This window comes from Carassius gibelio, chromosome A19, assembly GCF_023724105.1.
Source record: "Carassius gibelio isolate Cgi1373 ecotype wild population from Czech Republic chromosome A19, carGib1.2-hapl.c, whole genome shotgun sequence".
NCBI classification, from domain to species: Eukaryota; Metazoa; Chordata; class Actinopteri; order Cypriniformes; family Cyprinidae; genus Carassius; species Carassius gibelio.
Window position 1 is genome coordinate 4,167,675 of NC_068389.1, and position 21,246 is coordinate 4,188,920.

Genomic DNA, 21,246 nt, shown 5'->3' on the forward strand with positions numbered 1-21,246 from the left:
CTCTACAAAGATGGAGCTAAAATTTTATTCAACATTAGACAACACCAACATGATGATTCACACACTCCCATTACCAGTGGTTCACCTGCACCTCATTCAGGGAAACTACAACAGACATTAAAAATAAGTCACTGTAATGGATCATGAAAATTTTAGCCAATTAATCTATACAAATCAAATTCTGAACACACACCTTTCCATCAAAGCAGGTCTCTGTGCAAGGCGACCCAGAGGGCAAGCAGACTTCAGTAGAGCACATGAAGTAAATCTGTTTGCAAGGAGAAACACGTGAACCACTGGCTTTTCTTTCCAAATCATGCTTCTGATCATGTGTTTGTGTAGTCACCTCCTCATTCAGGTATTTTCTGGTGGACAAATCCATGAACTGAAAGGCTTTAATCTCAAAGCGACGCTGATGCCGATTCTGCGGAAGATGTTTCATATAAAGGATGGAGGTGGTGCCAGAGTCAAGAGGATTAGGGCATCTGCAGAATAAGGGTTAAACACGAATCAATGCTGAATAAGACATCTGAGAGGAGCAAAACTTGTTTTGAAATGTGCCTATCAACTTCATGGAATAAACTGAACAGAAACTAAAGGTTTTGGAGTGCAACAGGTACAGTAATTATAGAAACAAATGTTGATTAACTTAAAATATAAAGATGCATACAAAATCAAATACCCCTAATGCCATGGTCTCTTACCCATCAAACAGCAGAATCAGGGCACTCTTGGCAGAGCGTGGATAGGCCACACAGTAGTGAACTATGAGAGTAGCTGCAGGTTTTCGAGACCTCAGACGCAACTCCAGATATACAGACTTCCCCAAAAGAACATGTAGGGGCTGATGACACTGTGGATAAAACTTGGTGAAAGTCTCGTCTGCAAGAAAGAAAAAAAATGGGGGATTAAGCATCTCAAATAGTCAAGGCTATGACAGTATGGCATGTTCCAGTTTAACATGGCTACTGAACTTCACCCAGAGAAATTAAAAGCTGAACTCCAAACCGTCCTTCGGACACCAGGAATGGAGGAAGACTGGGACTCATAACCATGTATCCTGCACTCGCAAGCACAGGTCCTGCAAACATGGGAGCAGCTGACACCCTCGGGTAGCGGCACTCAACCATCAGTCTAAGACCCAATAAAAGACAGGAGGACAAATAAGCAGCATATAGGCATACAATGTCAGCCTACGAGATTACAAAGACTTGGAACAATATGCAGTGATAAAAGTGCCGGACCAGGACCATGCATTGAAGACAGCAAAAGGACAGGCTAGACCCTTTTCAAAGAAGGTTATTAAAAACCTGATTGGATTATCCCTGGAGATCACGCCGTACTTCAGGTTGCGAACTTTAATCATGGTCTGTACCTCGGCTAGGTAAATTACCGTCTCACCAATGACCTGCAGAATTACAGAGAACGTCCTCGTTTCAGTGAACTGACAATCAGTGTACAGTACAAACTAACTTCTCTACTGCAAAATGCATACAAAAGAACGTGTTCCACACTCAGAGACAGAAAACTTGAAGATGGCGAAGTCTTTGTTGGAGATAACAGGCTTGCAACCAGTCTTTCCACCAAGCATCAAGTTCATGGGGTTCACAGGAAGGTTTGTGAAATCATTATAAACAGCGAAGACAAAGTTCTTGTCAGCAGTGCATTCTGGGAAGACAAGAAGGTTGAGCCAAATTAAACTAAATTTGAAAACAAGATGTTGTTAAACAGATTGAAAAAAATAAAAATAAGTAATGCAGTAAAACATCACATCCATGTAAAGGTAACGTGTAATTTTTTTTGGCATAGACCAACACTGATGACCTTGTATCGGATTTGGAAAGAAGGTTAAATAACTGAAAGCAGCAAAAAAAAAGAGGGATTAATGATTGTGTGAAGAGGCTTGGTTCAATGTCGATTTGCATTATCATTTTCACTTTTAAGAGACGCTCTTAAAAAAAAAAAAGTCACAATACAATTCATTTAAACACTTTTGGTAGACTTAACATTTAAACAATTGATCATTCCCATTGAAACATGGTTCAAGCATTTCAAATTTTCATCACTGATTTTATTGCACTCAACTTTGTGCATTCAGTCAATATATTATGGCTATATTGAAACCGGGAAAACATGGAGAAACGGAGAGAAGGACCATTGGTACCTCAATATACTTTCTCATTTGATGGCAAACTTTCGAAGCCAGACATTTATGTGATGACAGTTTTAACAAAAGCTGAAAAGTTGTTGTGAAATCTCATTGGTACACACACACTTCAAAAGCATACGTCTGAGCTTCTGTTTACCATATTTAATGTAAGAACTTTTCAAAATAAATTTAACAAGGTTAAATTAAAAATAGAGGTACTACACATTAATAAAAGTACAAATCCCCCAAAATTGCACAAGTACTTTACCCCTAAGAACGTATTTAAATGGACAGACCTAAAAACAGCAGGATTTAAGGTGCTTATGGTAAATAACACAGTGACCTGACTGGCCTTGATGGACTTAAGTTTCTTGAACATACACAGTTTCAGCGGTGAAGCACATAACATACCATCCATGGGATAGTAGCAGACTGAGGACCTCTCATCAAAACAGCATCCTGTGGCCAGACACTCATCTTGTGTTATACCCGAGGAGCCACACGACACTTTCTGATTGTCAGAGATGCTGCAGCCTGGAAATAAAACCCCACAAAAGACCAACACATGACAATTTGTAGCCGTTTTGGGTGAATTTGTATGAATTCACATGATCTCATTTGCACATTACTATAGAATATGCTCTCTAAAAATCATACAGTATTATACCTGAACTCACAGATGACCTTGTATTTGATTTGGAAAGAACCTTAAAGTAGTGAAGTAGAAGCAAAGCAGCAAAAAGTGTGATTAATGAATGCATGAAGAGGCTTGGCACACTGTGCTAATTCATCCCCAAAGTCTTTAGGGTTAAGATCTGGGCTTTTTGCAGGGAAACATTTTTCCACACCAGATTCATTAAATAATTATTATATGGACCTCACTTTGACAAGAGGCCAACTTTATTTTCAAAAGGTTCCTACTCAAACTATGGTCTCAATAATATTAGAGGCCTTCTGTGAACCAAGTCAATTTGTGAAAACTTCTCTAGAATATTATTGTATGGTGTAGCAGCAATAAAGTAGTTACATGTATACAATGTTTTTCTTCACATTGTGTGTGCAAGAACTGGCTAACAGAGTCAAACTTGTTAAGCAAATCATGTCAAAATGACCTGAGGAACAAACACCTGTTTGTTTTGTAAGGATGAGAGAACTTCAGGTAGTTTGATCTCCTGTGAAACAGACAATAAAAACATACACGGGCATCTTTCTTCCCTTCCGTCCATTTGTTTCTTTTTAAATCCCTCCGCCGATCTTCCTTCTACTTGGTATTCTCAAAATGAATACATGCAAGTGAAGTAGTGGTCACGTCTGTTATCATTTGAAAAGTCTCAGTGCGACTGGTACAATGGTCTCACTTTTACAGAAGTAAACTAAGTGGTAATAAAGATTGAAATATTTTGCTTATTGTAATGGGTGTGCCCTCTCCCAGGGTCTTTCATGCAAATTAGCTCCTGTTCCAATGGAGTTATAAAACACCCAGGTCTGGGACCTGGCTTAATGCAAATTACAATCGTTTGTACAGGTCTTCATATGGTGGATGTTTTCTCTTGGTTGTGTATTGGGTTGGGGCAATTCTGCAGCCATGAATGAGCCCATGGTATGAAGGGTGTCCACTATGAATTTTTCTAAAAGTCAGGTATGCATCTTCCTCTAAGATTCACCTTTGAGAACTTGATATCTTGTATTGATTTGATAAAATTGAATTGGCAATGTAATTAGCATATTTACCTCACTGATAAATTTAATGCATGCAAGTACTTTTCAAAATGAAATGAATACATTTAAGGAGTAACAGGTGCTGTTTTTTTCTTCAGAAATCTAATCAACTAAAAATACAAGTACCATACTTGAATAAAGTACAAATCCCCCAAAATTATGCAAATATTTCACACCCATAAGAATGTTTTTAAGTGGACCGACCTAAAAACGGCAGGGTTTGAGACCCTTATGATAACACGGTGACCTGACTGGCCTTAATATACTTAGGCTTCTTCACAGTTTCAGAGGTGAAGAACATAACATACCATCCATGGGATAGTAGCAGACTGAGGACCTCTCATCAAAACAGCATCCTGTGGCCAGGCACTCATCTTGTGTTATACCCGAGGAGCCACACGACACTCTCTGATTGTCAGAGATGCTGCAGCCTGGAAATAAAAAACCCATGAAAAAAACAGAGTTAGTTTGAGAAAGACCCTACACATCATGGCAATTTGTAGCCGTGTAACTCATTTGTACACTACTGCACAATATGCATTCAAAAAAATCATACGTTTTCTTATGATTCACACAGAATTAATAGAAGTAACCCCACACCAATCAGGTTGAAAACTTTGGAGCAATAGTTGAGCTGTACACGAGAGTTTGATGCTCACCTCTTGGTTTGCTGTTCAGCAGCAGTGGATATGATGGGGAAAGGGGAGGTGAGGACTCGTAGGGTTGTGTTGGGGGGACTCTTGCACAAACTGGAATCTGTTCTGACTGTACACTCCGATGTTTTAGGGAAGGAGTGAGACTTTGTTTTGCATCACAAGAGACCGTAGCGACATCCAACTGTCCGTCTTCACCTTGATAGTGGATCCGCAGAGTGTAATGGCCATCCTAAGGACAGAACAATGGTTAATAAAAAAAATTAATAAAATTAAAATATGCTGTGCATCCCTTTTGTTTGACAGAGCCTGTTGTAGAGAGGTTTAGGTTTTAAAGATTTTGCTTTTGGAATAACATGCATTAGGTGTAAAATAGTAGTTTAAAAATCCACAGTGCAATAGGACCATGTGTATATAAACAGATTAACCACAAAATCAAAAATTCAACATTAAGTCACCCTTTTGCCATTCTAAACCTGTAAACATACACGCTTTAAAATAAAGGTCTTCACAATTCCATAGAATAACCTTTTTGTCTACATGGTTCCATTAAGAACCTTCAAAATCTGAACAAACTCTCTGTTTCACAAAAGCTTCTTTGTGGTTTAAGAAGGTTCTTCAGATTCTAAAAAGGTAAGAAAGAGATGGTTCTGCTAAAGAACCATGAAATTGCTGTAAATAACCTTTTTGAAGCCCATTTATTTTTTAGAGTGTACCTTTCTTCTGTGGAACAGATTTTGATGGTCAGTAGGGTTCACACAACACTGACTTTTACTGTATTGACTTTCTGTACAAGTTTGGTAAACATAAGGGTGAATAAATAAATATTTCTTTAGTAACTGACTTGATGTGAAATTTAAGAGCAGAAATGTTTCCATAACTTCATTAATACCTCCGAGACGACAGGACAGCCAGCATAGTCAACAACCAAAATATTATGGCCACGGCCTTGTGTCAGCGAGTATCCACAGGACACTGGAGCCCCATACACAGATTCAATTACTGAAACACCTGAAAATATTTATAAACATTTTGATGGAAGAAGTGGAAATGTTAGTTAAATGCACATGCATGAAAACATAAACTGCTATACTAACACTTACCCAAAATGTGAACTTGACTGGACGAACCATCTAGCAAAATCATTTTCATAGTATCATTGTTACAGTAGACCGCCAGCTTTGATTTCATCACCTGTACACTGCCTTGAGTTGCCACTTCTGAGTAATCAGCTTCAACACCAGAATATTCATCATCTTTGCTTGCAAAAGGATCTAAAGTAGAGACCGGCTCTGAACCCAGAGACAGAGCTAAATTAATGCAACATAAAACAAGAATTACTGTTTTCACACCCTGCCAAGCCATGTATGCCTAATAAAACTTAGCAAAGGATGGATCGGAGAAAGAAAAGTAAGGCAGCAAAAATCAGATCAGAGGGAACTTCATTCATTACACCTGCCTCCAGCAGTTTAGGCATAATTACCTCACGCTGAATATTAATTAGGTCACGTGATGCTTTTCTAAACAAAAAGTCGTAGCCGTTGAAAAAATGCTGTCCCCCAGGTTATTCGTTTGGTGAGGAAAATGCATAGACAGTAAAATAAATGTACACACTTTTGAGTTTGTAGTAGAAGAGTAAGCAAACCTTAGGGACAGTTACACGCACCCTGACACTTCAAACTGGCCTGTCAATCATTCTGTCACAGTTAACATCCTCCACATCTCATTTAAATTAACTTACTACCGTTTTAGGGAGAGACGTAGCAGCCTTAACATTAGTTCTTAATGCAATATATATATATATATATATATATATATATATATATATATATATATATATATATATATATATATTTTTTTTTTTTTTCAGAATGACGTTTATAAATGTTAATATTGTTGTTGCAGATAAAAACACAGATAACATTAAATACATTTTTTTAACCAGGTTAAATGTGGATTATTAGTAACTCGGACGCCTTTATCTAACCTCTACATCCCCCATGTTTGTAGTTTTTTTTTTTACGCTTTTTGTTCGTGTTTGTAGTTCTGAAGCGAATCCTACACCAAAGCACAACTAATTGTGGGCAATATCCACACTTAAAAAAAAACAAACAAAAAAGGCAAAATAGTCCTGAAATAGTAGACTATCGGGGAGTTTTTGTGTACTATTTTTTTTTAGCATACTATGCTTTGGGACACACTTAGCCTATTCTGATGGATAGTAGACACATTTGGACGCAAGGGATAATGTTAATGGTCGTGCTCCCACTACTGCAGTTTCTGCACTGAAAAAAATAATAGTTATTATTTACAGAACTGAAGTAACTAATAAAATAAAACATAATTGTTACAAAATTACATAAAAACACAAAAGAACACTTATAATATAACTTATAATACAATTATATACTTATAATATAAATATAACTTTGTGTGTGTTTTGATATGTGCAATTTTGAACAACCGTTTTTCCAAGTCATTTTATTGTCTCGACATTATTCGTGTATTCGTTAAGCGCCGGTACAGTAAGCGGCGCTGTTTCTCACAGATCTCTCACAGATCCTACAATGAAGAAACACATTACTATGGCGTCTTAGAACCACTAGCTTTTGCGTTAATACAAACAGTTTGTGATATAAATCGTATTATTAATTCAGAATTTCAAAGAAGGTGAGTGATAATGCAGGAAAGGAGACTATAATGATCAAAGACTAGCACTGAGTTACATCTGAATAGTTTTCACGAGCCTGTTATTATTTGTTCTGAACATTACTGAAACCAATAGTAATGATAGTAGTATCGTCAATAATCCATCGGTAACTAAAACGTAATTAAATGATATGATTGCAATTAAAAGCTAAACAACGTTGAACCAGTACATCACAGACATGGACTGAGCTGCCTAGAGAGCATCTTTGGGCATTATATATATATACATTCAGTAAAAGCACTGTTCATGACGTCAGTTCGCTGTAATTTGAGGCAGAACTAAGACGCTTTATACTTCATAACATTTACCCTGTCAAACATTTTCTGGAGACAAAAAAATGTGGATCTGATTTAGATAGAACATTTTCCTTTTGTCAGAATGACACTGAGACTCTTCTTGTATGCAGTTATTCTTCTGAGCTCTGGTAAATATGTTAGTTTTTTAAAGATTTGTTAGTTAGATTTTCAATGAATTCCAAATTTACTATATATGTTGTTTTTGAAGCAGATCCCAAATGCCTGGTTTGTAATAAACCTAATTCTCTTCTTATGTAGATTCTGTTTTCACAAATGTACATTTTTGAACTGTAAACCTGTTTTTGTACAGTTTAGTTTTTTAACCAGATAATTAAAAAAAATATGCTTACAATTTTAGTTTCATTTTAAAAGAAAGCTCTCAGAACATGTACGATTTGCATGGCCTACACATTTTCTACTGTATTTAATGTTTAATTTGGATTGTTCTGTATAATGCCCTATTCTTTCTTTTTCCTTTATTTATTTATTATGTTTCTGTTTTCAGCTATGGTATTGGTTGTTCATGTTTTCTTTCTCTCCATTGCTGTTTTTAATTATTTTGTTGTACCATAGTGTAAACTGATGGTTCAAATAAAGCATATGAAAAAGCTATGCTTTGTGCACTGAATGCTGTGCGCTGCTGTTTGTCTGCAGGTCAGTATGAGCGCTGAGGCGGCAGACCGGGAGGCGGTGAGCGGCAGTCGGCCCTGTACCCCCCCACAGGCCTCCTGGTTTGAGTTTCTGCTTGATCCATCCTTACTGGAGCAGCACCTGCAGGGCCCTCGTCCAGGTTTGCATCTTATGCCTGAACTAGAGTCACCACCAAGCCGTGCCGTGATTTCTATTGTAATTCGATTGACAGATGCATTGCCAAAACAATGGCACAATACCGTGTTTTTGTGTTATTATGAGAGCTGTAGAATATTATCGGTTCAGTTTATGAAACCACGACAGGACACAATGTCAGAAAAACAAACAAATCCTCTAACATTGTGTGAAGGAGATCACACAATTTTGCATATTATCATGAATTTACCATAGTGAATGTGAAATTTTCTAAGCCAGAGGTCTGTCCTAGTAATATGTGTGCTGTATATTATTTTAAGTTACATGTCATCATGATCTCTGCATGGATAAGATCAATTCCTGTTCCTCCACCTCACTGAATGTGCTGTTTCACTGGGAAACCTGTCAGGTCACAGAATTAAAACCAGCCGCAAATGCTTTTCTTTAGTTTCCTGAGATGAGCTTCAGAGTTAAGTTTTATATGGTTTCCACAGATCCGTCTCCTGTTCAGCTCATCGTTCAGTTTCTTGAGCAAGCCTCCAAACCGTCTGTGAATGAGCAGAACCAGGTTCAGCCGCCAGCGGACAACCGCAGGAACCGCACACTGAAGCTAATGGCACTCAAAGTTGCTGCCCACCTGACATGGGACTTGAAAGAGCTAGAGAAGGGGTGAGTGGAGATAAAGCATTTGATTTGAATGGTTGTTTTTCCTTTTGAGGGCAATAAACTGATTTTCTGTATTACCTGAAAGAAATCTTTTAATTTTATTTTTATTTGCAACCACCCAGAGTTCCACTTTAACATGCTAAGAGCCTCTCTGGTTAAAATTAAAACACACATTTAGACCAGCCACAGAGCAATGCCTGACCATTGTGGCCACTTGCATTCTTCAGAAAATGTAAAAACTGAAATCTTAGTTCATCTTTAACCAACATTTGCATCTATTCAGCCTCTCATTTAAAGTGTCCTCTTTGTCTTTCTGTTTGATTGACAGTTTGACCATCCCTGTGCTCAATATGTTATTGAATGAGCTTCTGTGTGCCAGTCGTGTTCCTCCTGGAGTGAAACATGTAGATCTGGATTTGTCCACCCTGCCGCCCACCACAGCCATGGCCGTGCTCATCTACAACAGATGGTCAGTGTCACTGTGTAACTGTGCATTCAAGTCCTCCTGGGAAGTGTGTGTTTATGATTTGACAAGTCACTTTAGTCAGATGGCGATTTAACTTTTCTACATAAAATTAAATGATTGTATTTTAACTCTCTGCATCTACAAAATGATGGATAAATAATGTTCATCATGTTTTTCCCCAGTTTTATTCAGTTAATGAAGGTGATTTAAACGGAATCATTATATATTTTATAATAATTATACAGTAATATAATATTTTATTTATTACATTGAACAATACAGACACACATCTCTATTCTTTGGCTGCATCCGTTGCATTTGACATGTTTTCTCACTAACACGTCCCCATCTCGTAAACTTGGGGCGTAAAAGGTTTTTTTGAGTTTTCCCACTGGTGATAACGACTTCATTTGTGTTTAACACGAAAATATGATCTAACCGACATGAATTGAATGCATCATAACTGTATGTCATAGCTCATGAAGGGTTAGATAGAACTTTGAAAGGTCTTCTGGATGGCATTTGTCAACCACTTACATCACTGAGACTGCCTTGTTTCAAAAAAAGAAAGAAATGACAGTATACTGTGCCTCATGAGGAATTAGTCAATATTGCAATGATTACTTCTCTGAAATGAGACCTGCTCTGTGGTGTATGTGGCCTTCAAATGCAAGCCTTGAAATGAGAGAGGGTTTATGTGAAAAAAAAAAAAATAAATAAAACAGTCACTGGATTAGTTTCTGATTGAATTAGCCTTTTGAACTAACTGGTTTAATAAATTACACATTAAAGCAGGGTCCCTAAACTCTAGAGAGAGTCACTCCAGCCACTTGCTATGTTTACAGTCTAATATGAACTTTTTTCTTTTTCTCAATAGGGCCATTCGTACCATTGTGTTGAGCAGCTTTCCAGAGAAACAGACCAAACCTGGACCACATCAGCTGAATATGTAAGGAAGGAATAACACGGGTGTCAGTGTTTTGTGTTGTGAGCTGTAGAAGTGCTCATAGTGTTCTGTGTTCTGTAGGATGAGTTTGGTGCAGCAGGAAAAGGAGCTGACAGAGAACATACTGAGTGTGGTATGACTGGAATAAGTGCTTTCATAAACTGATATCTGATTGCTCTAGCTTTGGGTTGTGAAAGGAGATTTTCTGGAGATAATTCAAATGAAATAGTGTAATTGAATAACCGCAAAATAAGCAGTGAGGCCTAATACAAGCCACAACTTTCTTCCTTCATGCTGATTTCAAGTACAAAGGATTGATGCATTTCATCGATGTCTGATGTCACGCTTTAAAATGTCATTTTCATTCTCAAAGAAAGCTCATCATAGCCCTGTCACTAGTTTAATATTGTGCTCCTCAGCTCAGAGAGCAGGCCGCAGACTCTATCACGGTGTTAGAAGGAGCCCTGAACATTAAAAAAGACTTCTACATCCACACGCTTCGAACCCTGGACCTGCTAGCTGCTGATCCCAGTACAGCCAATGGAGAGACGGAGTCGTCCACCGCAGGACTGCGCATCAGCGCCGATCACCTGCACTGTCAGGTGTGTCCCACAGCATAGTCCGTCACCACAGTTAACTCTGCCGTAATGTGCTTGTTTGTCATGTGAAGATCTGTTCTTCTGTAAAAGGATTGGTTCACTCATAAATGGAAGTTAGCTGAAATTTTACTCGCCCTCAGGCCATCCAAGGTGCAGATGAGGTTATTTTTTTATTGGAAAAAGATTTGGAGAAATGTAGCATTACATCACTTGCTCAGCAACGGATGCTCCGCAGTGAATGGGTGCCGTCAGAATGAGAGTCCAAACGGCTGATAAAAACATCACAATAATCCACAAGTAATCCACACCACTCCAGTCCATCAGTTAATGACTTGAGAAGCCAAAAGCTGTGTTTTTATAAGAAATCAATCAAGACGTTTTTAACTTTAAGCATTAACTAATTGCGTGTCCATAATGCATACATTTGCTTTCACCATGAAAAATTAATCAGGAGAGAAATATACACAGATCAATCACAATCAAAACTCTTCTAAACAAACATGTCAGTGGATGTGATGTGAGAGACTTTTTCACTGGAGCAAGCATTATTATCAATTATGGACTCACAGTTTGGTCAGACACAAACACACAGCTTTTGGACTGGAGACAGGAGTGTGGATTATTGTGATGTTTTTATTGCCCCAATTATGTTCCCATGCTGAAAAAAACTCATCTAAAATATTGGATGGCAATGGGTAAGAATATTTTCGGGACATTTAGCTTTTTGGTTGAATTCTTTCTTTAAAAGTGTTAATATCTGGCAGGTTCATTACGATCTAGGAGGCATTTACTTTCAGCAAGGCTGTTCTGACCCTTCAGTGTATGAGAAAGCCAGAGAACACTTCAGAAAAGCACGAGAACTGCTAACAAAGGTGAGACGTTATCAAATTAAAAACGGAAAACTTTCTCTAAAACATTACATGCTGTCATTATTTACTCGCCTTCATGACACAACTGAAGTGCAGTTTTGACCAATCAAGCACCCAGGACTGTATTGATCTGAGATAATCCACGTGCATTTCTGAATCATGAGATTTTTGTTGTGTCTGATGGCAGCTGGATTCCACCCCATCTCTCTGTTGTGTGGATAAACAGCGGTTGGCTGGATACTGGAGCGCCTGTAAAACTCTGACCGAAGCCTCCGACCCCAGTGAGAGCCAGCACACCCCGTATGGCCAGATCAGCTGCCTCATGAGGAACCACGATTATGGGGTCAGCAAGTACTCTGTGCACTGTGCTACTATTAAATACTTTCTTATGAAAGGAGTCCCATGGTACTCATATTGATTTAAAAACAGCTCTCCTGAATTTTGGTGACTCTTCTGCACAAACCTCTAGTACATTGCGTATTATACAAGTCACATGATGAATTTCTAATTCAAGAAAGTGAGTGGATTTCACTCTTGCATTTAGGGTTTTTGTTTAATAAGAGTAACATGGTTAAGTATTTTTTCAATTGTATAGTGCTTTTCACAATACATACTGTTTTAAAGCAGCTTTACACACATTGTATAATGAAGAATAACTTTCAAGTCAAGTCACCTTTATTTATATAGCGCTTTAAACAAAAAAAGATTGCATAAAAGCAACTGAACAACATTCATTTGGAAAACAGTGTGTCAATAATGCAAAATGACAGTTAAAGGCAGTTCATCATTGAATTCAGTTGTCATCTCTGTTCAGTTAAATAGTGTCTGTGCATTTATTTGCAATCAAGTCAATGATATCGCTGTAGATGAAGTGACCTCAACTAAGCAAGCCAGAGGCGACAGCTGCAAGGAACCGAAACTCCATCGGTGACATAATGGAGAAAAAAACCTTGGGAGAAACCAGGCTCAGTTGGGGGGTCAGTTCTCCTCTGACCAGATGAAACCAGTAGTTCAATTCCAGGCTGCAGCAAAGTCAGATTGTGCAGAAGAATCATCTGTTTCCTGTGGTCTTGTCCTGGTGGTCCTCTGAGACAAGGTCTTTACAGGGGATCTGTATCTGGGGCTCTAGTTGTCCTGGTCTCCGCTGTCTTTCAGGGCAGTAGAGGTCCTTTCTAGGTGCTGATCCACCATCTGGTCTGGATACGTACTGGATCCGGGCGACTGCAGTGACCCTCTGATCTGGATACAGACTGGATCTGGTGGCTACGGTGACCTCGGAATAAGAGAGAAACAGACTAATATTAGCGTAGATGCCAATGTGTAGTATGTTGAACCCTTCAGCATAGAGCATATTTTATATGCAATCCTGGCACTCTATATCATAGCATATTGTTTAGGAAATTTTTCTGGTTGGTAAATGGTAAAGTCATTTATGTAGATGCATAAATCTACATCATTTATTTTTGGTTTCTCCTACAACAGTTGTAGACCTCAGTTACACATTCACTGGAGCTTTACATGCCAATGCATTTGGTGAAATGTGAATTTGTACAACAGTAACCTTTACTGTCTCTGTCTTCTGTCTTTATGCTGTAGGCATTGATCGAGGCCTTCATCAGAGACAATGTTACGTTCAGTCTGCCCAACAGCTTCAGACATTCAATTGAGCTGGAGCTTTTGCACAAGCTTCAACAAGGGTGAGATGCTGTTTACATGCTTAATGGACAGTTATGGATTATTATTCCTTCTCTTTAATGGTTCTAACACCGATGAATTGAATAAGTAGATTCAATCTAATTTTCCTTATACAAAATTCTCACAGAATTAATGTAATTATGTCTTTCCCCATTGAATTACATTAGAAGTGGTTTATTATAATACTTTCTTTTTCTTTCACAAATAGAGATGTAAGCCAACACGTGGTTAGTGACATGCCACATGTGTTTTCCATAGATGCTGTTGTATATTCCTTTGATATATGTGTGTGTGTGTTTTAAATGACAGGGACAAGGCTTTGGAGGAAGTATGTCATAAACTGTGTGTGTGTAACGCAGTGAGAGATGCACTGGAGGGTGGCGTCCTCAGTGTGTCCTTCCATCAGCTGCTCCTCAAGCCCAGCAAAAACACCATCAGTTTTCTGCTGGAGGTACAAACCTTGCTGTGTCGCTGAATCATGCACCTCACACACACTATTCTTTTACTAAACTGATCTAATTCACAAAGGTCTTCTGTCGAAATAAAAGGCTCTCACATGTGTTGTCTCTCACATGACTTCAGGTGTGTACAAGGTCAATGGAGAAGGAGCACAGGTCGGAAACAAGCACGAGGAAAATGGCTCTTTTGATCAAGTGAGCACCCTTACAGTTTAAACTTTTTTCACCTTGCCAGACATTTGACTTGATCAGGATCATACAGAATGACCTTTTCTATTTTTATTTATTTATTGCTTTTACGTGCTTTTCAAAGGTGTATTTGTTTGAAGTAAATTGTACCATAATAATATACAGACATTGGTGTGGAGAAATTCTGCAGGAGTTTGCATTAACAAATGTCTTTTTTTTGTTTTTACCATGTAGTTTAGGTGATGCATAATCTAGTATGTATTAGGTCCTGTTCACCAATTAAAGCATTATCTTGTTTTTGCTGTTGTATTTCTATTAAAATTGTTTAATTGTGTGAAAATACTACAAATATTCCATGATTTAAAAATGTGTTTTCTTGTTTTGATTGTAGGACGGTTTGTAACCGGTTGGAAGATGTTTCTCTGGCCTTGATGGTGTCTTCTCACAAACTCTTCGTGGAACTCCTTCAAGATGAGGAGAAGAAGGTCCTGATGGAGCAGATGAGGAAGAGCTCAGCCACAGTCAACCTCAGTGCCAAACCACTGCCCTCATTCTACGATATACCTGGTAAATCCTGGAGGGCAGGTGTTTAATGAGCATATTCAGTTCTTCATTTTATCATCTGAAGAGCTGTGGTTGCTGTTGTTTGATGTGTTGTTTGTGTGTTGTTCTCACCAGCCTCTGTCAGTGTGAATATCAGTCAGCTTGAACAGCAGCTCATTCTGTCACTGGATCCTCGACACATCAAACAGATCCTCATCGAGCTGCATGGGATGGCCGAACGACCCTTCTGGAGGGTCAACAGTAAGGTCAGGAAACACCACATGATGTTTTCAAGGCTACTCTTATGCCTCATTTCAGAGCATTAAATGTAGATAATCTAGTCTTTAATTAGTGCTAATCGGGTAACAAACTGGATCAGAGTTTCTTTGACACAAATTTGTAGTTTTGCAGTAAACTGAATAATAACTTGTACATTTATTTCACTGGTTTCTAATATCAGTTCATGACAAAAAATGCTTTGTCATGAAACAGTTCAACTTTATAAAAAAATAATAAATTATAGTTGTTTACATTGACTTCTTTTCTTTTTTACTCTTGCAACTGTAATTTTACTTTCCTGTAGTGGGAGGTTCCTGTTGACTATGTGAATGTCATATTGGCAATAAAAGACAACCTGACACGAGACCTGGTGTACATCCTTATGGCCAAGGGTATGCACTGCATCAGTATAAAGGTGTGTATCTGAACACAACTCACTTCCACAGCATTCAGTATGTTAACATGCACACCAGAAAGACACTTTTAAGACACAGAAGCAATATTCATGTTGATATGCATTATTGTAGTAATGTGCTTTTAATGTGCTTTTTTAAAGATCATTATTTGGTGTAAAAGAATATGTTGACATGCTTTAATGTTCAAAAAACACATAATTTTTTAAAAATACTGTACATTATTGTAGGTCCTCTATGCCCCACCTCTCTCAAACGTGTCATTTCCTACAAAGTCCCGCCTGCTGACAATAGTAGTTTGTTCTGATTGGCCAACTGACCTAGTGCATTGTGATTGGCCGGACACAGCAAGCACTCGTCGGAAATGCAACACCTCTTTCCATAATAGCGAGCTTCATCTTACAAAATAAATGTAAATACATTTAATAATGTCCTTAGTTTTAGCATCAGTTCAGTCCCGAAAGAGGAACAGACACAGTGATGAAGCTCGTATGTAACTCGTATGTTGCTCTTATGCAAATATTTCCATATAGTGACGTAGATATGTGGGGGCGTGTTTGAATGAGCCATTTTAATGGGCGTGACAGACTCTAACTTTTATAAAAAATATCTCTTTGGATTTGACACTTTGGTTTTTGCAACTTTACAGATCTTCCTTATGAGCCAAGAGCTTGTATCATTCCAAAGAGAAAGGAAAGATTGAGATGCCATCATACGACTCCTTTCCACAGTTTTCTAGATCAGTGAATGGCTTTCTCTACATCTTTTCATAATATGTAAGAATATGCATTTGCTCTGAAATGCACCATTTACACAGGTGCAGAAGGGGTTAAGACATGCTTTTTAAAGGTATTAATGGCACAAATACCAGTAAACTGACTATTGCAAACTTTAGTAAATCACCTTGCATAATTCATCTAAATACTCCCCTCCCATTAATTTTATGTCTGAAAGGGAAACTCGTACAAAAGCAAATGCAGTAAGGTAGGCAGAAAAATAACTGTCCACAGCTTTTCATAGCTAATGTGTCTTAACTGCATATTAATACACTGCTGGTCTTTAGTAAATCCTGACAGTAGCTTTTGTGAATGCCAAAAGAGGGTTTGCACTAGCTGTTAGTAAAGATAGGCCTTGCTGTTTTAATAGCATTACAAATGCTTGTTTGACGTTTATTACAAACACACTATAAGATTAAATATAGAGGAAGTTAGCTGCATCACCTCAGAGGGTAAAATGTTTGGCACTGCTGCATGGATTCACGTCACGATTGTCCTGATTTTTAATCTGGGTGTTTCAGAAAGACAGAAAAGAATAGTTCATATTTTAAACTGGTGAGTTAGTTTTTATTGTAACCTCTGATGCGTGTAAATATCAAGAAAATTTTGATTCTCCATTTCATGGCCCCTTTTTAAGTCCAAGAGAAACCAAAAAATACTCTTTTATCATTTGTATTCATGTGATTCAGGGTGCCACGTTTTTGTAATTCGTATCAAAAACTGAGGCGAAACTGAGTTTCAGTTAATTTGGCCGAATTTATTTCTGGGAAATATTTCTTTTAAAATTTAGATTTGTTTTTACAAAGCGGCACATAAAGAGAGAGTTTTGTGTCAAATTTTTTAAATGAAAGATTACACTGAGGCCTAATTAGTAGTTTCAAATGTCAGGTTTTTTGTTTGTTTGTAGTTTGAGACACTTTTTTCTTGTCTCTTCGGCTGTTGCAGGATTTTGTTCACGCTCGTCAGCTGTTCACGGCGTGCCTGGAGCTGGTGACAGAGTTTTCTCCCAAGCTGCGTCAGGTCATGCTCAACGAGCTGCTGCTGATGGAGGTCAGAGGTCACGAGGCATGCGCTGCTGAAGGCAACACAGAGAGACCTCCACCCGACCTGGTCAGCAGGGTCCGTGGATATCTGGAGATGAGGATACATGGTATTACATCAGCTGTTGCAGACAAATGCTCTCTTAACAAGAAGTCTGATGATCTTTAGCTTAAAGTAAACCAGAGCGAAGTCTTTTACACACAGAAATAAATGAATCTGACTTTAGATCAGATATCTACACATAGTTGTTCATCTGGGCAGGTGAGTGTCAGTTCCTCTGCAGATTTTGGCCTGAAAGGTAATAACAAATGTGATCAAGCCAGCTTGTGCAGGAACAGTGAAAGTGTTGACTTTATTCTTTAATAAATTAAGCTTGTTTGGGTTCATGTGCTTATTCTAATTAATCCAGACTGAAGTGTACTTCATATTTAAGGGTATGATGCTTTAATTCCTTGTAATGTTCTCCATGTGCACAGATCTCCCGCTGCGTCAGATCGTCGGTGAGGAGTGTGTGGTGTTCATGCTCAACTGGAGAGAGAACGAGTATCTGACGCTGCAGGTGCCACAGTCTCTGGTCAACAACAACCCCTATATAAAGGTATCCGCACCCTTCCCACAAAAACTTTGGTGCTTCATTAATGAAGTCATAGTCAGAAAATCTTTTTATTTTAACACCTCCTCATGCAGCTAGGGCAGCTGATAGCGTCCACCTGTAAGGAGCTGCCAGGACCCAAAGAGAGCAGACGCACGGCGAAGGAGCTCTGGGAGGTGGTGGTGCAGATCTGCAGTGTTTCCAGCCAGCACAAGCGCTCCAGTGACGGTCGAGTGAGCCTTCTCAAACAGAGAGAGTCCTCGCTGGGCATCCTGCCCCGGTGAGACACGGGGACCGCTCCACTGTACATCGAGAACAACTCTAAAACCTGCCTTAGATGACTTTCACAGGAAAATAAATCAGAGCCTGTTTCAGCATTGCAATAATATATAAAACATGATCACAGCATGTTACATAATTCTCTCTGTTATGTTAATGCATTGTTATATTTGATCTTTTGTTGTGCTTTTAGGAGCAAATTCATGACTTTTATGAAAAAGCTTCGGGTAAGTGTAACATCGTCAAGTAAACAGCATTACATAAAAGTATATTAACTATAGAGAGCTTCCAGTATTAATCTCTAATATAATGTTTGGGGTTGTAGGAGCCACTGGTTTTGACAACGCTCATCTCTCTGTTTGTGCGGCTGCACAATATTGTACGGGTATGTGCTATCAGTGTAGTCGAAGTTAAGATTTAAATTTTTTTGGATTGCAATTGTTTTGGTTGTCACTTTACCCTTTTTATGTCATACTGAAGGATGACTTAAAATGAATTAGTGAAGGAATACAAGTAACCACTGAATAGGTACTATAAAGGGAACATCGGTAGCACTTTATTTTACAGTCCTGTTCCTCATGTACATACTATGTACTTATTATAGTAATTAAATAACTATGTACCCTAAACTGTACCTGAACCTACCCCTAAACCTAACCCTACCCCATGTAGTTACCTTGTATTACCAGAACTTTCTTAGATAAATACACTGTAAGTACACTATAAGTACATGTATATACACGTACTGTAAAATAAAGTGCAACTGGAACATCTTATTTCTGTGGATTAATGTATATTATGTTTTATTTCTATCTCTCAGGATGATATAGTGAATGAAGTGACAGCTGAGCATATCTCCATATGGCCTTCATCTCTTGCCAAGTATGTCACAACTAAAGAAACGCCATTAGAAATGCTCCTGTGATTAGATCTGTGGATGTAATGATAGTTTGTGATCTATAAGGTTTGTTTTGATGGTGTAATCTTGGTGTCATGTTCTGATGATGATGATGGTGGTGTTGATGCAGTTTACAGTCGGTGGATGTTGAAGCTGTGGTCGTCACGTTGAAGGAGTTGGTGAACTATGCCCTCAGCCTCAACCCCAACAATCAGCTGTGGCTCTGCACGCAGGCCGACATTTACTTTGGTAAATTGAAGCTGTGTATGAGTGAAACTCGTACTGCACAGATCCAACACTGAGGGCTCATTTCAAGTCAACACTTTAAACAATACATAATTATCTCAGAGCAGCTGTACAGAGTGTTGTGTTAATGCTAAATTCTTTATATTTAACAATTTATAGTTTATAATCACTTAATGAGTGCATGTATGTGGTTATTTTTGTTGGTTAAGTAATCCTTATAAATATCAGGTTTTAAGACTTTAGTCGTATCACCCAACCTCAAGCAGTTCAACTTATAAGTAAACTTAAAGTCATGCTATAATACTTTGATTTACTCAAAGTCTGATGTAACTATAACATACGGAAGTATAAAATATTTACATTTCGTTTTCATGAAAATATTGAAATATTTACACAGACCCTGAATGTTGAATGCTGAATGTTCATAATTCTTTAGGAAAAAAAGTTTAAATTACTGAATTAATGTTTTGAGATTTAATTGATGGGTCATCTTTTTAAACAAAGCATAAACATCCCTTTTTTTTTTTTTTGTAAATGTCATGCACAAGGTTCAGTTATAAATAGGCCAAATGCTAAAAGAATGAATAATATAGTACTTGTGGAATTTTTTACAGGTTAGAAATGCAGAGAAAGCATTTTAAAAAAGAAAATAAATTCTCTCACAATTTGAATTGAATTGAAAAATTAGTCATTCAGAATTACTTGGAAAACATTAAGTTTTTTCTTATTATATTAATTTTTGTTCTTTCAGTGACCAACCAGTATTCTGCAGCGATGCACTATTACCTGCAGGCAGGGACCGTGTGCTCAGATTACTTCACTAAACCGGTTCCTCCTGACGTCTACACAGACCAGGTGCTGGAGATCTGCACAACACTGTTGTGAACGAATAAAGAAAACTTTCATTTCTAGTTTTGGTTTGGTAGTTAAGTGCCCTGTGGAGATGTGACTGTGACACAAGGCTGAATGTTTCTGCAGGTTCTGAAGAGAATGATCAAGTGTTGCTCGCTGTTGAACTGTCACACTCAGGTAACGAACCGCATCGGTGTACTGCCACAAGCCTCGTTTCAGATGAATGCATTGGCTGATACATGCTGTCATTGTGTGCACTAAACAGGTGGCAGTTCTGTGCCAGTTTCTGAGGGAAGTGGACTACATGACTGCATTTAAAGCTCTACAAGAGCAAAACAGGTGAACCCGCAATGCATCATACAAAATTGTTCAGAAACTTTCTTTTCAGAAAGGATCTTCATTGCATTTTTCTCCCTTTCTCATCAGTCATGACTCTATGGATTCGTTCTATGACTACATCTGGGATGTGACGATTCTGGAGTATCTGACGTGTATCCTTTCTAAAGAAGACACAAGATTTGAATAACCCTGTTTTACAGCACATCTGATGTTTTCTGTCCATTGTTTAACCATAACTTTTGCCTTCAGACATTCATCATAAACGAGGAGAGGGTGACAAAAGACAAGTTGCGGTAACCCGATTCATTTATCTGTTGATTCAAGAATCAATTATGCCACATACAGTTTCTAAAACATTTATTGTAGATAGTGTAGAAATGCAATCTAACGATATCTACCAATATTTAATTACAGTGCAGATTCAAAGCAAGATTTGTACAAAAGTTGCTTGATTTTCAGGTGGAATAATTGAACATCAGAAGCTAATGATGGTCAATGTCTTTGAACACAGATCAAGGCCATCGGACAGACAGAGTTAAACTCCAGTAATCCAGAGGAAGTCCTGCAGCTTGCAGCCCAAAAAAGAAAGAAGAAATTCCTACAGGCCTTGGCTAAACTCTACTTTTAATTTCATTCCAAAAGACCTTTTGTTTTGTTTTTTAACTGGGGGAAAAAAAATGATCACACAACATTTTTCAAATAAATATTCCTATGCTAATTCATGTTGTCTCCTATTTTTTTTTTATGTACAAATGTACACAGAAGTGTGTGTGTGTGTGTGTGTGTG

General features: G+C 38.1%; 2 protein-coding genes across 4 annotated transcripts; one reads left to right on the top strand and one right to left on the bottom strand.

The window, feature by feature from the left end:
• Positions 1 to 11: 11 nt before the first annotated feature.
• LOC127935793 (zona pellucida sperm-binding protein 4) lies at positions 12 to 6,007 on the bottom strand. 3 transcript variants are annotated; one of them, XM_052533973.1, is made up of 12 exons: positions 5,625 to 6,007; positions 5,414 to 5,532; positions 4,528 to 4,753; positions 4,177 to 4,299; positions 2,561 to 2,683; positions 1,496 to 1,668; positions 1,311 to 1,408; positions 980 to 1,134; positions 705 to 882; positions 347 to 485; positions 194 to 268; positions 12 to 105 (listed from the first exon to the last, which is right to left on the bottom strand). In XM_052533973.1, exons 1-12 carry the CDS (start codon positions 5,884 to 5,886, stop codon positions 97 to 99), a joined length of 1,680 nt encoding a protein of 559 aa, XP_052389933.1. In that variant the 5' UTR covers positions 5,887 to 6,007; the 3' UTR covers positions 12 to 96. The 3 variants fall into 3 exon arrangements, with proteins under 3 accessions (XP_052389933.1, XP_052389934.1, XP_052389935.1); XM_052533974.1 differs by lacking the exon at positions 4,177 to 4,299 and having other exon boundaries at positions 5,625 to 5,978; XM_052533975.1 differs by lacking the exon at positions 2,561 to 2,683 and having other exon boundaries at positions 5,625 to 5,978.
• Positions 6,008 to 7,045: 1,038 nt separating this feature from the next.
• ints8 (integrator complex subunit 8) lies at positions 7,046 to 21,177 on the top strand. Its single transcript, XM_052533965.1, has 28 exons — positions 7,046 to 7,191; positions 8,182 to 8,317; positions 8,808 to 8,982; positions 9,308 to 9,448; positions 10,323 to 10,394; positions 10,473 to 10,524; positions 10,811 to 10,993; positions 11,755 to 11,862; positions 12,047 to 12,202; positions 13,456 to 13,556; positions 13,864 to 14,005; positions 14,137 to 14,207; positions 14,593 to 14,768; positions 14,880 to 15,010; positions 15,328 to 15,438; positions 17,158 to 17,362; positions 17,730 to 17,851; positions 17,941 to 18,125; positions 18,318 to 18,351; positions 18,450 to 18,509; positions 18,945 to 19,006; positions 19,153 to 19,271; positions 20,020 to 20,123; positions 20,247 to 20,297; positions 20,386 to 20,459; positions 20,547 to 20,611; positions 20,709 to 20,752; positions 20,971 to 21,177. Exons 2-28 carry the CDS (start codon positions 8,188 to 8,190, stop codon positions 21,085 to 21,087), a joined length of 2,991 nt encoding a protein of 996 aa, XP_052389925.1. The 5' UTR covers positions 7,046 to 7,191; positions 8,182 to 8,187; the 3' UTR covers positions 21,088 to 21,177.
• The last annotated feature ends 69 nt before the right edge of the window (positions 21,178 to 21,246 follow it).

Excerpts from the sequence above, each read along its gene's own strand:
- LOC127935793 (XM_052533973.1), bottom strand. The coding sequence starts at position 5,886 with ATGGCTTGGCAGGGTGTGAAAACAGTAATTCTTGTTTTATGTTGCATT. Across the intron at positions 4,754-5,413 it reads GCTGTCCTGTCGTCTCGGAG|GATGGCCATTACACTCTGCG; the intron begins GTATTAATGAAG and ends TTCTGTCCTTAG. Across the intron at positions 1,135-1,310 it reads TCCAGGGATAATCCAATCAG|ACTGATGGTTGAGTGCCGCT; the intron begins GTTTTTAATAAC and ends ATTGGGTCTTAG.
- ints8 (XM_052533965.1), top strand. The coding sequence starts at position 8,188 with ATGAGCGCTGAGGCGGCAGACCGGGAGGCGGTGAGCGGCAGTCGGCCC. Across the intron at positions 10,994-11,754 it reads CCGATCACCTGCACTGTCAG|GTTCATTACGATCTAGGAGG; the intron begins GTGTGTCCCACA and ends AATATCTGGCAG. Across the intron at positions 20,460-20,546 it reads GCTCTACAAGAGCAAAACAG|TCATGACTCTATGGATTCGT; the intron begins GTGAACCCGCAA and ends CTTTCTCATCAG.